Source organism: Rhodnius prolixus, unplaced genomic scaffold, assembly GCF_049639745.1.
Source record: "Rhodnius prolixus isolate KJV_2025 unplaced genomic scaffold, Rpr scaffold_5, whole genome shotgun sequence".
Classification (NCBI taxonomy): domain Eukaryota; kingdom Metazoa; phylum Arthropoda; class Insecta; order Hemiptera; family Reduviidae; genus Rhodnius; species Rhodnius prolixus.
In genome coordinates this window covers 4,183,171-4,197,527 of record NW_027411624.1, presented here as the reverse complement: position 1 = coordinate 4,197,527, position 14,357 = coordinate 4,183,171, and the positions used below count along the sequence as shown (strand labels likewise).

Genomic DNA, 14,357 nt, shown 5'->3' with positions numbered 1-14,357 from the left:
ACATATCAAGTCCCGCTTTGATGCGTTAATAATTATCATATTTTTCTTTAATTGAACAAGCCGAAAAAGTGGAACTTTATTGATTTCACAAACTGCCCTTTTAAAAAGCTCTTAAAATCCAAAAAAGAGAGAAGCTTTTGGTAAAGCTTTATTATTAATAATGCAAACCTCTTTGGCGAACAGATATGAACTCGTTCTTTTAAAATTTTATATTGTCAAGGATATCCTTCGAGGGATATTTTTCTATCCAAAGAGATTCTTCAGGAATTAAGCTTAAGGATGTATTTTCTTGGTACCTATTTTTCTTTCCCCTGGTGGCCTTAATAGATCTTTTAGATCGCAGTTTATCTGGCTTCATTTGAACCACAGCTTCTTTAAATTTAAAATGTGCAACCCGATATGGGAAGAGGTCATTACAAAATTTGGGATCATCTAATTTCCTAAGCAGGCGCCACGGTAGCTGAGCAGTTATAGGCTATAACCGCAAAGCTAAGATGTATTGTTTGTTTAGTGGGTTCGATTCCCCCGGTCTAGGTCTTGGATTTTATTTAATGGTTAATATGAGAAATTTACAGTAAAGTATGTTAGGCGGCTATAGGCTAGACCCGCAAAGCTAAGATGTATTGTTGGTTAGTGGGTTCGATTCCCCCGGTCTAGGTCTTGGATTTTATTTAATGGTTAATAAAAGAAATTTATAGTAAGGTATGTTAGGCGGTTATAGGCTAGACTCGCAAAGCTAAGATGTATTGTTGGTTAGTGGGTTCGATTCCCCCGTTCTAGGTCTTGGATTTTATTTAATGGTTAATATGAGAAATTTACAGTAAAGTATCTTTGCTAGACTCCTCCGTCCACGACAACTAATTGGTAATTGGACGTCCCGCCTCATAAAATAGGCATTACTTTACTTTTAATTACTTAGGCGAAAGGAATTCCTGTTAAGGTCAAGTTGGACACGTTAGTTATGGACTTGATAAATTTTGCCCTTGGTATAACGAATAGATTATTTGCAGTTGGATCTTTTGTAATCTTGCAGATGCCCCATTGTTTTGCAAAATTGATTTCTGGATCAATAAATAGTTGTTTGCTGAGAGTTTTGGTAAGTCTGAGAACTAGTCTTTAAAGTCTAAGAAAAAGGCCTTCAACGTGTGTTCATCTCGTTGAAGTCTTTAGTCCATCCACAAACCTAGGGGATATTTGATGATGTTAACAACAAGAATGGGAATTTTGTTGCTGTACAGGAGGAAGATCAAGTTCAAGATTTTGGTTTTCAAGGAGGATCTGGATTTGTTGACAGTAAAAATTGTGTCATGCATAAAGGAGGCAGCGGGCCGTACGATTGGATTGCAGAATCTCAGCTGTGTAAAGGGCGTGGCTTTGAACAAAAAACCTACCAACAAAAGAAAAGCTCTAAAAAAGGTTCTGCCCTAACAATAATCCACCTTCCACTTTCTATCCCTAGAAGACTTAGGGACATAGCTAAAACCATACCATGGTACCCAAGCTAGATGGGGGCTGGCTAACAAGAAGGCAGAATTCTCCAGTAAAGGGCGTATCAGCAGATCGACTGCTGAAAGTCCTAACTCAAAAACTTTTTGTGTTCAATTGACATTAATTTCAGCCAGCCATCATTGACCATTAATGTTTAGCTAGTTAGGGATGCAGCGTTACTTCCGGTATCTTCAAAGAGTGAGGAGGGATTTGGTAGTTTTGTTTGACTTGAAAGAATCGTTCTTTAAGATGAGATTTTTGAGTACGTGGATGGTTACATTTGTTGAACCTTATCAAGTATCAGATTTTTTTAAAATTTGAGTATAAAACAGTTGTCCTTTCTTTATCCGAACTTCTTACATCCGAAAAACGGAAATCAGCGGACCTTATTCCTTCCGCTTTTCTTGCTATTATCAACATTAACAACTTCACTTCCTTTCCGGCCAGTATCATCGCTAATTGCTTTCACAAGACAAAAGCGAGTAATTTATTTCACCTCCGGTCGCTTCCTAATTAATTATTTAGTACCACTTGTGCGTGGCGTGGAGAGGATAGGATGGTCGGCGAAGTGGTGGAGAGAGAAGCAGCACCGCCGTCTGTTTCCAGTTGAGCCGTGCCTATAACGGCACATAATGCCTTTGCTCCCCCCTCATGTAATTAATTATCCTACTTCCTTCTCCCAATACTACTCCCTCTACTTCCTGCCCCCCTCGCAACTACTAAAACAGTATACTACAACAAAACACAAGTGGAAACCCATTTTCGTAATTTCCCCTTTTTAGTATAGAACCGCGCGGTGGTCGGTTTTAAAACGAGGAATGGGTTAAAAAACATTTATTTTAAGACCTTGTATTTGTAGGGGCATCAGGAGGGGGGTCTTATATTTGAACATGTTTTAAAGTAAGACTTATGGAAATACCTGAAATTAAAAGGGGAAGAGAGAAAGAGAGGGGAAGCTACAATTCTGCCGCTGCTATTTCACCCCGGATGTGAGACTCCAGGAAATGGTTTATTCAAATTCAGGGTAATTTAAAACTAGCGGTTGGCGAGTGCCACTGATGGATGTTTGGACATTTTGTTTTATTTCCTCCGGGAGGAATTAATCAGGGAGCATTGTGTGCCTTGGTGTTGTTTTCTCGGACGGGGAAAATCACTAAAAGGAAATTGGTGTTCTAGCTTCTAACTGGTGAATGCAAAAGGGCTATGGACCTTAAGAGAATTAGGCTCATCACTTTTATGCCTAGCCCTTACTGTAGGCGGAAATTTTAACTCTTAATACTCTAAGCCAGCGTTTCCTAACCTTTTTCTGCTCGCGTACCACTTGGTAGTACATGATGCTAAATTGTACCACTTCGTAAAAATGATTGTATTTCGTGAAATTTGTTATTCCGAGTAAGTTATTTTATAATTATTATCATGATTATTTCAAAAGAAATACAATTAATCTGTTACAAAGGAGTTCCAAGTCCATGTTCACCTTATAATCTTTGTAAAGTGTAAGATCTTAGGTTTAAAACTTTTTTTTAATAATAAAAAATTGCGTACATATTTTTCTCCTCAAAATTATCATTTATTTTACAAAGTTCTTCTTTAGGATTATTATATTTGTAACCAAATCTTCTAAATTAATAACTTTTAAGCATCTAGCTACCTGTAAGTACCAATTAAATTTAATGTTACTTGGATAGAGCTTACTCATTTCAGTCTTTTAAAGTAGATTTTTACATAGTTATCACTTAAGTTCAGTCACATGATAATTTTCATAAATTTTCTTTATAGAAAAGGTTTAAAATCCAATTATCATTTGTGTTTTCGGTGTTTGGAAAGTAGTCCGACAATTTTAATCCTGTTAAATGTGCTATTATATTTTCTTGTATATATCTTGAGACAGACTTAACATTATTAGTACAGACTAACTGTACATATTAACTTTACTGTATAATAATTATTAATAAAAATAATTCATAAGAATTATAGGAAAAAACGTTTCTATGATACTTTTATGCTTCAATTTTTTATGACCGCCATTATTGATTATTTTTCGGCTACCACCAACCAGCAACTCGCGTACCACAGGTTGGGAAACGCTGCTCTAAGCCTATGACGTCTTAAAGTTGATACAGAGGGCAATAAAAAAAAGTAAAGTAAAGTAATCGTCCATTTTTTCAGGCGGGGCTTAGCGTCCAACTACCAATTAGGTGTCGTTGACGGAGGCACTAGCAATCATACTTTACTGTAAATTTCTTTTATTAATCATTAAATAAAATCCAAGGCCTAAACCAGGTGGAATCGAACCCACTAAACCAACAATACATCTTAGCATTGCGGGTCTAGCCTATAACCGCCTGACATTCTTTACTATAAATTTCTCATATTAACCATTAAATAAAATCCAAGGCCTAGACCAGGGGAATCAAACCCACTAAACCAACAATACATCTTAGCATTGCGGGTCTAGCCTATAACCGCCTGACATTCTTTACTATAAATTTCTCATATTAACCATTAAATAAAATCCAAGACCTAGACCGGGGGAATCGAACCCACTAAACCAACAATACATCTGAGCATTGCGGGTCTAGCCTATAACCGCCTGACATTCTTTATTATAAATTTCTCATATTAACCATTAAATAAAATCCAAGGCCTAGACCAGGGGAATCGAACCCACTAAACCAACAATACATCTTAGCATTGCAGGTCTAGCCTATAACCGCCTAACATACTTTACTATAAATTTCTCATATTAACCATTAAATAAAATCCAAGGCCTAGACCAGGGGAATCGAACCCACTAAACCAACAATACATCTTAGCATTGCGGGTCTAGCCTATAACCGCTCGGCTACCGTGGCGCCCCATGCCGAGGGCAATACTTTGGCATAATATATGTCTGGTTTGGCCAAACCAATTTTTACTTTTTTGGCCTCGAATTCCACCATACAGTCGCCAGCAACAACCCCTGGTGAGTTGTTTTCCTACTAACCCCAAAGTTATATCGAAAAAATGGAACTTTGGGGCCAAATAACTTTACAAATATCTGATAGTTCCTTTATTCTGCGTAATCTTTAGTAATGACATCCTATAAAATTAAAATCTCCCAATTACGTTCACGTTACAAAATATTTTAGGTCGCAGTGTTATTTAGGCTAATGTCATCCCTTACTAAAATCTGTTCCAATATAAGGGATTGCAAATAACCAAATGAGAACTGGAATATTCCGTAACTGAAGCCCAAAAGGAAGGAAATAAGATGGAGAAAGTAAGGTTACAGCAGAAAACGGAGAGGACGAGTAGGGCTGATTTAGTGTAAAACCAATTAATTTGCTTAAAATGAAACAATCTCATTCCTGGAAGAAACCAGGGGACTCTGCAGTAGAGAAGGAATCTCCTCACCAAAACAACCTTCTTGCCGCCCATAGATCCTCTGTTCCTCGAACTATTAATTTAAATGGTTCTTCATTCAAATAGACTGCTGCCAACTTGGCAGAGAATAGACAGGGTTCTGTCCTAAAGATTTGGGGAAGGTTAGTGAATATCATCTGATTTTGGAGTAAATGATAGTTGACTCGCAGCAGGAACGAGTTATGTACTTCTCTATTCGCATTTCTGGCTTGTAGATGTCCTTGTTTTTTGCTGTACTGACAGTGCTTAAAGCAGTGAACTTTTTCTTAGAAGGTGTCAAAATTGATATTAAAAGTAAATACCCTATAAAAAGCTCGAAAAAGCTGCTAATTTTCCTGGATTATAATAAGATAAAGAATTAAAAATAAAAATGGCAATAATTTTTGACTTGTACTTACGAACAACTTGCATCGAAACAGACACAACAGTAGTGTGAAAGTTGGGCGCATCCGCTGAAACTTCGCAGCTGTATCTGCCGGCAAGATTCATTTGTACATCTCGCAGTACAACACGATCTGGACCGGATGCGTTCAACTGAAACATACAAACAAAATAATCTTTATTTATACTATCATTAAATTGTAGGAATATTTCAAGCAAAGGAAGTTATCAATCGATAAGTTTCTAAAGCATTTAATTAGTAATTCTTTTTAGGTTTAAAACGCTTTCCCAAACTTTGGGGACATTTCCCCCTTCCCCTCCCAAAAAAAAATGGTTAGAGGGGGCAAAAAGAATGAATTATTATTCCTAAACTCATCATTGAACAGATGTTTTGCTTTATGACACTAAATCAAGTACAACACGCGCTAAAAACACCACAGATGTTGCTCGTCGTTGTCGCTGGCCGGAACACATATCTAGTAACTAACAAACTGTTTTGCTCTTTCTAGGTCGGTGCGTTATGGTCCTCTACTGTACAAACTTATCCATTCTCCGCCATTTTGAGACCTGCTTTGGTCCCAGCCGTATATCTAAACTAATGAAGGTAACAAAGTTCCAGAGGAACAACAGACACTCTTGGTGGTAATTTGGACGCGTACACACACACACACACACACACACACGCACGTACCAAAATGGGGAACAGGAAACCGTGATTCTAAATACTAACACATAGCAAGCAGCTTATAAAGTGCTCCAGATGTGTGTTTGGTGGCTGTATGTTTATTCACAGGCGTTACCAAAAGTTTTCTACGCAAGCCGACCACTTCTGTATATTCTTACAGTAATGTATTTCTTTGTCAAAATAAATTATGTATTATTTATTATAAATATTAAATGTTTAATGAATAAAACGGACGCTAGTTTAAACAATGAACTTAAAACTTGCAGTTAACTAAATCGTTATAATTTCATTTGGAACCAACCAGAGGATTCTACCTGTAACCTTGGCAACAAAATTCCTCAACCACCGGAAGTACCACTCTAATCAATTGACGTCTCTATTCCCCCCCCCAAAATGGCTCCAATAATTTTCTTTAAATTTTCACATTGCGCTCACGTTAGTCTTCAAAGTTTATTCGAAATATTATTCCCAAAAAAAAAAATTCTATTACAAGTGAGAAAATTCGGGAACACAGGTGTGGACAGGCATCTTTCTTAAATTTCATCTCAATATAATGTACGGTCCTGTCTTCTAAATAGATTTATAGATTGTCAAAAATTACATGCTTACAAGACGATTTTGCGACCTATTATGATGTACGGGAGCGAAACGTGGGCTCTTACTAAGAAGGATGAAACGCTTCCTTACTGCCTGGAAGAGAAACAATTTTGAGAAGAATATATGGCTCCATTCTGGAAGGGGACAGATGGAGGTTAAGGACCAACAAGGAAGTCAGAGACCTTTATGCTGATCTGGGGACCTAGTTGGCCTTTATCAAACAAAGAAGAATTAGATGGTTAGGTAACTTGGAACGAAAGGGGGAGGAAAGAATAGCCAAGAAACTATTTTTTGGACATCCATGAGGGCTAGAAGGAGACGGAGGCCCCGGGTGAGATGGCTGGACAATGTTGAACAGGATCTGGAGAGATTTGGGCGTAAGAAGATGGAGAAGAGCGGCCCAAGAGAGGGATGAATTGCACAGCATTATTGAGGCAGATAAGGAACTTTCCTCTGATAGGTCATATCCGAGGAAACTCATGGCCTCCATCACGTTAATAATATTAATATTGAATTGAAGAAGGAAATTTCAAATCGTTTTTTAACAATTTTGAACCGGAAATATCTCTTTAGTGAATAGATTTTCTCATTTTTTTTTCCTTTAGCGGAAATAGTTTCCATTATTATTTGTTTTTTTAACTTAGCACTTAAACTGAATTCGAAGTCTCTTACACTTATTCGAACAATTTTTACCGGAAACTTCATTTAAACGGGATTCGTAAGGAAGTTTTGCAAGTTTAAGCTCTTCTCTCAGTATAATAACTGGTACTTTACCATGCTCCTAAGTAATGCTGTAACAAATCATACACTAATATTACCATCCTCTTTCTATAGTTGGGTTCATCTTAATAACTAAAATTAGTTCAACACAAATAATATATATCTTTGCTTTCACAAGGAATTTAACTCAATTCAGCAGGTCTTGTATAGAGCAAGGAGGGGATAAAGGTGGTAAGAAGCTATTGAATGGTTAAACTGATTAGAGAAGATTTGGCTAGGGCCCCCAAAATCTGGGAAGTAGAAGCAAGTGATTTTGCGAAGCGATGTTCTAACCAAAGGAGATAGTACATTTAATTGACTACCTTATCGCTGCTAAAGGGGGGGGATAGCGGAGGCCCTTAGGTTTATGTATACAAGATAGTAATATCTAATGAAAACCACTAAAGTTTGAGTAAATGATTTTAACACTTAATAGCTCTTAAATGGTATTTATAGTGATTAATAAAAACTAAGTTCAGTTTGGAAGTTCCCTAGGGAAGAAAACCCCCTCCTTGGAGTTACGCAGATGTAGGTAAAGATTGTTTCTTTAGTAAACAAAAATTTAAAAAAGACTCAGACGGAAATAACTGAACAGAAGATTCAGACTTCCCGACAAGCGATCTAAACTCTCACTACAGAATAAACGACTTATCCTACTCCATGATACTGAAACCTGCCTGGACTTACGGAATGGAACTTAAGGGCTCAGCTAAAGCTTCCAATATCTACAAGAATCCAATCCTTCCAGTCAAAAACACTCCGTAGAATCGCTAATGCTCCTTACTTTGTATCCTAACTCTATCTTGCACCAGAGATTTCCTGGTTCCCTATGTTTCCAGAAGCTGTAAGATCCCGTTACATTAAATTCCACAACTTCAATCCACCTCACGTCCCAATCCTCTAGTAGCCCAACTTACTACTCTACCAGGAAATCCTCCTAGGTGGTTGAAGAGCGCAGGTGGCCTCATGATCTTCTAAATGAAGTAAGTGCTAGTAAACAATAGTTGGAACTGTACCTCTTTGGGAGTTTCACCTATGGGTGAATTCTCCTCTCATGCTATTCATGCACTTATTCTATGTATCTTGTTTTATCAGCTTCACTTATTGCAGAAATATATTGAGGTCCCCTGAATTTGAAAAAAAAATACTTTGTAAGAGATTACCTCGGTAACAGTGATACCCATCCAGCTCCGCAAAGTGGGTGAAATTTCAAAGAGATTTTCGAGGACTGGTCCAATAGATTTTCCGAAATTCATCCTCCCTAGAAAGATGAAACTTGAAGTAGAGCAAGTTTCAGTCAATTGTATGTTCAGTCATTGATTTGCATTCACATAGTTTTCTGCATTATGGTCATTATTCACTGATTAGGAAGCAGTTTTATCAGCAGTGCTACTGAATCTCTCAGTATGATAAGTACTAAGCCTAAAAGTGACCCTTAATGAACTATTAAGGGGCCAGGAAGCTTTCACTCATACCGTCCTGTAATAATGCAGCGGAAATAGTCAAGATCTGCGTGAACCAGTCCAGGAAAACCCGGATACACGATCCTGCTCCAGAGCCAGCTTACCCCACTCCTCCTAGGATTCCACTATATTCCCTGAAAGGCTCATTGCTACCTAAAACCTGCATTAAAACCAACGAATTGAAGTTTAAATTCAATGATTCCTATTCAATCAATAAATTACATTCATTCCAGACAAACAATTCTCCTGTGTACCTCTAAATAACCCTTTACCAATACTACGTATTATACTAAAAATCAATACTAATGCGAAGATTTTTGTTTCACCCAGTCACAACGCAATCAATCAGTAAATTGCTTCCCATTCATCACAATCACTCCACTATTCACACATCTCTCCTTCCATAACATGTGATTACTTCTACGCTGCCTTCGCAAATGACCTAAAAGCTGTACAAACTATAGCACAATTTCCGCAATATAGCACATCGTTACGCAATACTGCCCAACGCCAAAGATCATTGTAAAAGTAAACAATCTTAAATATATGTTAGAGGTTTCTTACACTCCTAAGTACGACAACTATGGACAACCAACAGATTACCCAGCTCTTTTGTTTTGTACACTTTACGAACAATTTTCCTTCCAGCTGTAACCTCCTTGGAAAATAAAAATTTGGTCCAGCCTTTGATTGAATGTCTTGTTAGCATCTTGTTATTTATTCCAAGGCGCCTAGCAGTTCTCCCCTTCCAACTTATTCTACTGAGAGCATTACTGCCTTATTTTGAATAAAACATTAGGCAACAAAAAGTATTGACAGTCTCGCAACAAATCGAGTTCAACATTATCGGAACTAATGCATGTGTTACAATCGAATTGCATGTTCCTTTTCTTTTTTTTGTCTCAAGTTCACGCGATGCCAAGACACATTTCCTGCAATTTAATCCAGTAAGTCCCAACAGTTCATATTGACTTTTTTTCCCCTGGCTATTACGGAAAATAATGACTCTGGAATTGATTAACCGTTTCAGATGTTTCAGGGAGGAAGGTTAGCAGTGCGGCCAACTTAGATATGTTGTGCCCTCTAAAGCTAGTCCAGCCGACGGTACTACGAGGTGTGGCTATTAAATAAGGAGACTATTGCTGTAAAACATTTTATTTTAAATTTATACATATTTAGTTATTATCACCTTCAATAAACACCCCTCCCCTATCCCTTCAACGCTCCATGAGTATTTACCATTGTTCAGAAACAGTGCTGGAAGTCTTTTTCTGTCAGCTCCTGTATGTAGCGTGTCGCTTTTCCTTTCACAGCTTCAACGGACTGCTGAAATCGTGTTCCTTTTAAGGCAGATTTGACTTTGGGGAACAGATCTAAAGTCACATGGGGCGCCCAGGTCAGGCGAATAAGGCGGATGGCCTAAAACTGGGATGTTGTACTTGGCTAGAAACGACTTGCGACAGACAATGCAGTGTAGCTGGCAGCGCGTCGTCTTGATGGAGAACCCCCATGACTTGTTCTTCCACAAATCTTGTCGTTTTTTTTTCCTTACTCTTTCACCAGAGTTGAGCAAGCACCTCGCCGGTAGTAATGTTGATTAATTATAATCGATATTTTCACCCGTTTTGGACGTGGAAGGGCGACCCGGGCGGTCATCATCTCCGACGTCTTCTCCAGCCATCTTGGAAACGCTTGAACCACTCAAAAACTTGCGCACGTGATTAACATTCTTCGCCATAAACTTCTTTTTAATAAAAGATACGTTTCAGTAGCGGTTTTACCAAGTTTTGATGTGAAATTTCACCGACAATTCGTTGCTCCTACTACATGTGTAGTATATCATGTTTTCGGCAAAACGAAACTAACACCTCTAAGTATACAAACACTTCAGGTTCCGGTCAGACAGATTTCTCTACAAAAACACGTGAGACGCTGTTAAATCGAAAGAGAAGGCTTTACGCTGCACAGCTATCGGTCGCGTTAGGATTTGGCGCATGCATAGTTCTTCCTGTAGCAGCATCAGTCTCGTTATTTAATAGCCACACCTCGTGTACCTCCTCTAAAATAAGAGAAAGTGTAAATTCAATAAAACCTCTGAATATAGTTTAATTTTTAAACTAATCAATTTAAAAGTATATTTCTTTTTAAATATTTATCATTTACAAAAATAGATCTCGAGATATGTAGGCAGCTGAAAAAGAAGAAGACGAGGGATACTTCCTGTACAGGTTTTTTTGTATGTAAGTGAAGATGTTGGTGTGCTAGTGTTAGTGTAGTAGTTTGTATATCAGTTTGTGGGTGGAAGTTAGGGCAAAGACGATCTTTGGCCAACATCCAAAACGCCTAATAAATAGCTACATATATCAATGGTACGACAAGTTGGTGGACGGTTCAGATGTTTGGCGATTTTCAGTTTGGGTATCGCCATGAATGAAACTACTGGTAAACAAAGATATCAACTTTAACTTTGTTATTTTATTTTTTATTTTTTGTAGCCCCCTCCCCAACCACAGTTAATTCCACAAAAACAAATTTTCGTATATGTGTGCTTTAATGTTTACAATTTTACTTTACACAAACACACACACATTGTTTGTGGCCTCCAGAAGTGGGGGGGAATTTCTATCTTATCCATTTTGTTTTACTGGGGAACTTTATCTTTATCTCATTTTTATGGCCATGTTTTGTTGCCTTATTCACTGTCTAGGTCAACTGTTATTTGGTTAATTTACTTCGCTCACAGGAACACATTTTTTATCAGTTTTTAACTGAATTATTATTATTATTATTATTTTTTGTTTTATATCCTTTTAATGAAATTTACACCTGAACCTACAGGGTACAATAAGTAAATGAGATAAATGTAGGTATACAGTAACGTCGCAGACGTGAATGACGGTCATCCAGTGATGGCCGCCATTAGTCACCTAGAGTTGGTCACGGGGCCAACGGCGCCACAGCCGTCTCCGAGGACTGGAGGGTAGCCTCAGTTGAAGACAAGTTCGCAGCTAAAGGGTTGGGATGAAATGAGAGATTTTGATGTAAATTTTTAAATCGAATTTTGGCAAGTTCGAAGATGAGTGGAATTTGGAGATCTGTATGTATTGTGTGTGGTTGCTAACATATAGAATGGGAGCGTCTACTAACATATAGAATGGGATTTTGGAGTGTTTGCACAGTCTATTGATGTTGGATTTTTTTAGCTGTTCCGTAAAGTTCCGAGTCTGTAAGTCCATATTGGTGTGAGCAGAGAGCTGTTATTTGTTCTGTAGTGAGAGTTTTGAGCGTTTTGAGCGAGTAGTCTGGCTAGAAGTTTGTATCGTTTGTTACAGTTCGGTACGTTTAAGTCTCGTATGGGGGTTCCAGGTAAGTCCCTTGTCTAGGTACATTCCAAGGTACCGCACATGGTCGGCTGGTGGGATAGGTGTATGATGTAAGAAGACAGGTGGTGGAGTTATTTAATTTTTTTACCTTTTTTGTACAAATTAAGATTTGGACTTTTCTCCAGAAAGATCCGTTTTAAATAAAAAAGAAAAGATTTTTTTGAAGGCGAAATTCCCTCGCTTGAGAGATGCCAGGAACGAACTCAGCTCCTTACATTTCCTCTTCCTTAAGGAGCTTCTTACAACTCACTGCCCGATTGTAAACAGTTTTTGGTTTGGTTTAAAAAATTAATCCTGCACAATATATTCAAAACTAAGGCATATCCTTAAATAATGTTTGCAACAAGGAACAGGGACTAAAAAAAAAAACTGGGAATGTCTTTCTATTAATTCGATATGTCTAGTCATCTTGGTAACCTTTATAAGAAGAAGAAGAATAAATATTTATTTTAATAAATATATACAATACATAAAATAAATAAAGAAGTATAAATGTATAAAAAACATTTCAACCTTCTTAACTAAGAGAAGTAAGAGAAAAGTTAGGTGAGGAGGATTGGAATGCAGGGAAAAAAGGAGAGGAAAAACCTGCAGCTAGTGTAGAGAGTTAGAGTAGGATATGTTTTAGTCTTCTGTGTCTGTATGTTGTAGAAGGATCTGTAGGAGGCTATGTCGCGGCAGAATGGATTAGGATGGCAGTCTAGGATGGAAAGGAGTTTGAGCAGACGATTTTGGATATAGGAGTGTACCGGGGGGGGGATAATGGACGCAGTCTCCATGGAGTGAGTCAATTCTAGTGCGTCGTGGAGAGTCTGTTGCGAGTCACCAGAATTTTGTTCAGGGTTATCTGAAGTTGTTTGATGTTGCTACTACAAGTCAGGGGCTCCAGGCGGAGCAGGCGTAGAGCAACATCGGCCTGATGACTACTTTGTGAAGGAGTAGTTTGTTGGTCCACAGTCATTTTGGAGTCACGTGAGAGAAGAGGAAATAACAGTCGTAGAGTCCAGTTTGCCTGCGTTGGGTAACCTTAAGTATTAAGTACGTCTTAAGTATTATCAATACTTTTGAGGACACAAGATGCTAGACATAAGGATAGCCGTGCGGTTAGAGGCGAGAATTACAGAGCTGTGATGTGATACTGGGTTAGTTTAAGCTAAGAGTTAAGACGTGGAAGTTAAGTATCTTGCTTTACGCTTTCGTACTCAAAACTTGCCTAAAGCTTGCATTCAAAAAAGTTAGGGACCGTTATTTTTTTACTTTATTTTCACAACTGCACCACATTTCTGCAATAAGTGAAGCTGATACTGATAAATGAAAATCTCAACTTCGAAAAATTACCATCGTTAAGGGAAAATACAATAAAAAAAAAAAAAGGTTGATGGTTAAATGTTGACCATTTACGTAGCTTTTACTTGTTAGTGCCCTTTTCATTAAGGGAGAAAAAGGACAAACGCAAACCTCAAGGAGTTTACCTACTACATAAATGTACTGGCAAGCGAAAGTTGACATCTTTCAACCCACTATATAAGAACAGCCATTGAAGGGCGAACAAAAGGGCTACATCATCCAGAACAAAAGGGAACTTCTTCGTTTCCTCTCAAAACACACATAACACTTCACCCTCTCTCTCTCGCTCCCACTCTCTCTGTACCGTTCAAGGAATAAAGGACTTGTATTCCCTAAATAAATATCTCCCAATTCTCCCAAGTATTGTTCACCCACTAAGAAAAATAAAAAAAGCTCTACTGTGGCTGTATCATGGACACGGCCGTGTGTTGTACGTGAATACGTTTACGTAACGGGTTAATTTTTTATATAAAATATTTTTATTTATGTATTTAGGATGAAATCAAGGAAACAAATAATTACTGTGTTACAATATAACTTTATTAATTATAGGACTTTGATACGAATAGTACGACACAAATGGCACACAAGATACATTTCTGGTAAACGTTAAATCAATGTAGGCATTACCTAACGTTGTTGGAGAAGTTTCAATATAAGACAAATTGAACTCGCATTGAGCATGAAGTCGGGCAATGAGCGGTTTTGTGAGACATCATTAAAGTCTCCAACTACCATAATTGTAGTAGTAAGATCAGGCTCGTAATCGGGTATAATTTTAGAGATGATTTTGGAATATTTTAACAACGATCGTAACATAAAGAGTTTAATTTCTGCTAACGCTGTGCC

At 37.8% G+C, this 14,357-nt stretch overlaps 1 protein-coding gene across 2 annotated transcripts in view; it reads right to left on the bottom strand.

The window, feature by feature from the left end:
* Nucleotides 1-14,357, bottom strand: part of LOC141458844 (cell adhesion molecule 2-like) — a 601,780-nt gene that overhangs the window by 141,771 nt on the left and 445,652 nt on the right. For both annotated transcript variants that reach the window (XM_074137381.1, XM_074137380.1), the window contains exon 4: nt 5,292-5,427. In XM_074137381.1, the coding sequence (XP_073993482.1) occupies nt 5,292-5,427 (136 nt within the window). The remainder of the gene's footprint in view (nt 1-5,291; nt 5,428-14,357) is intronic.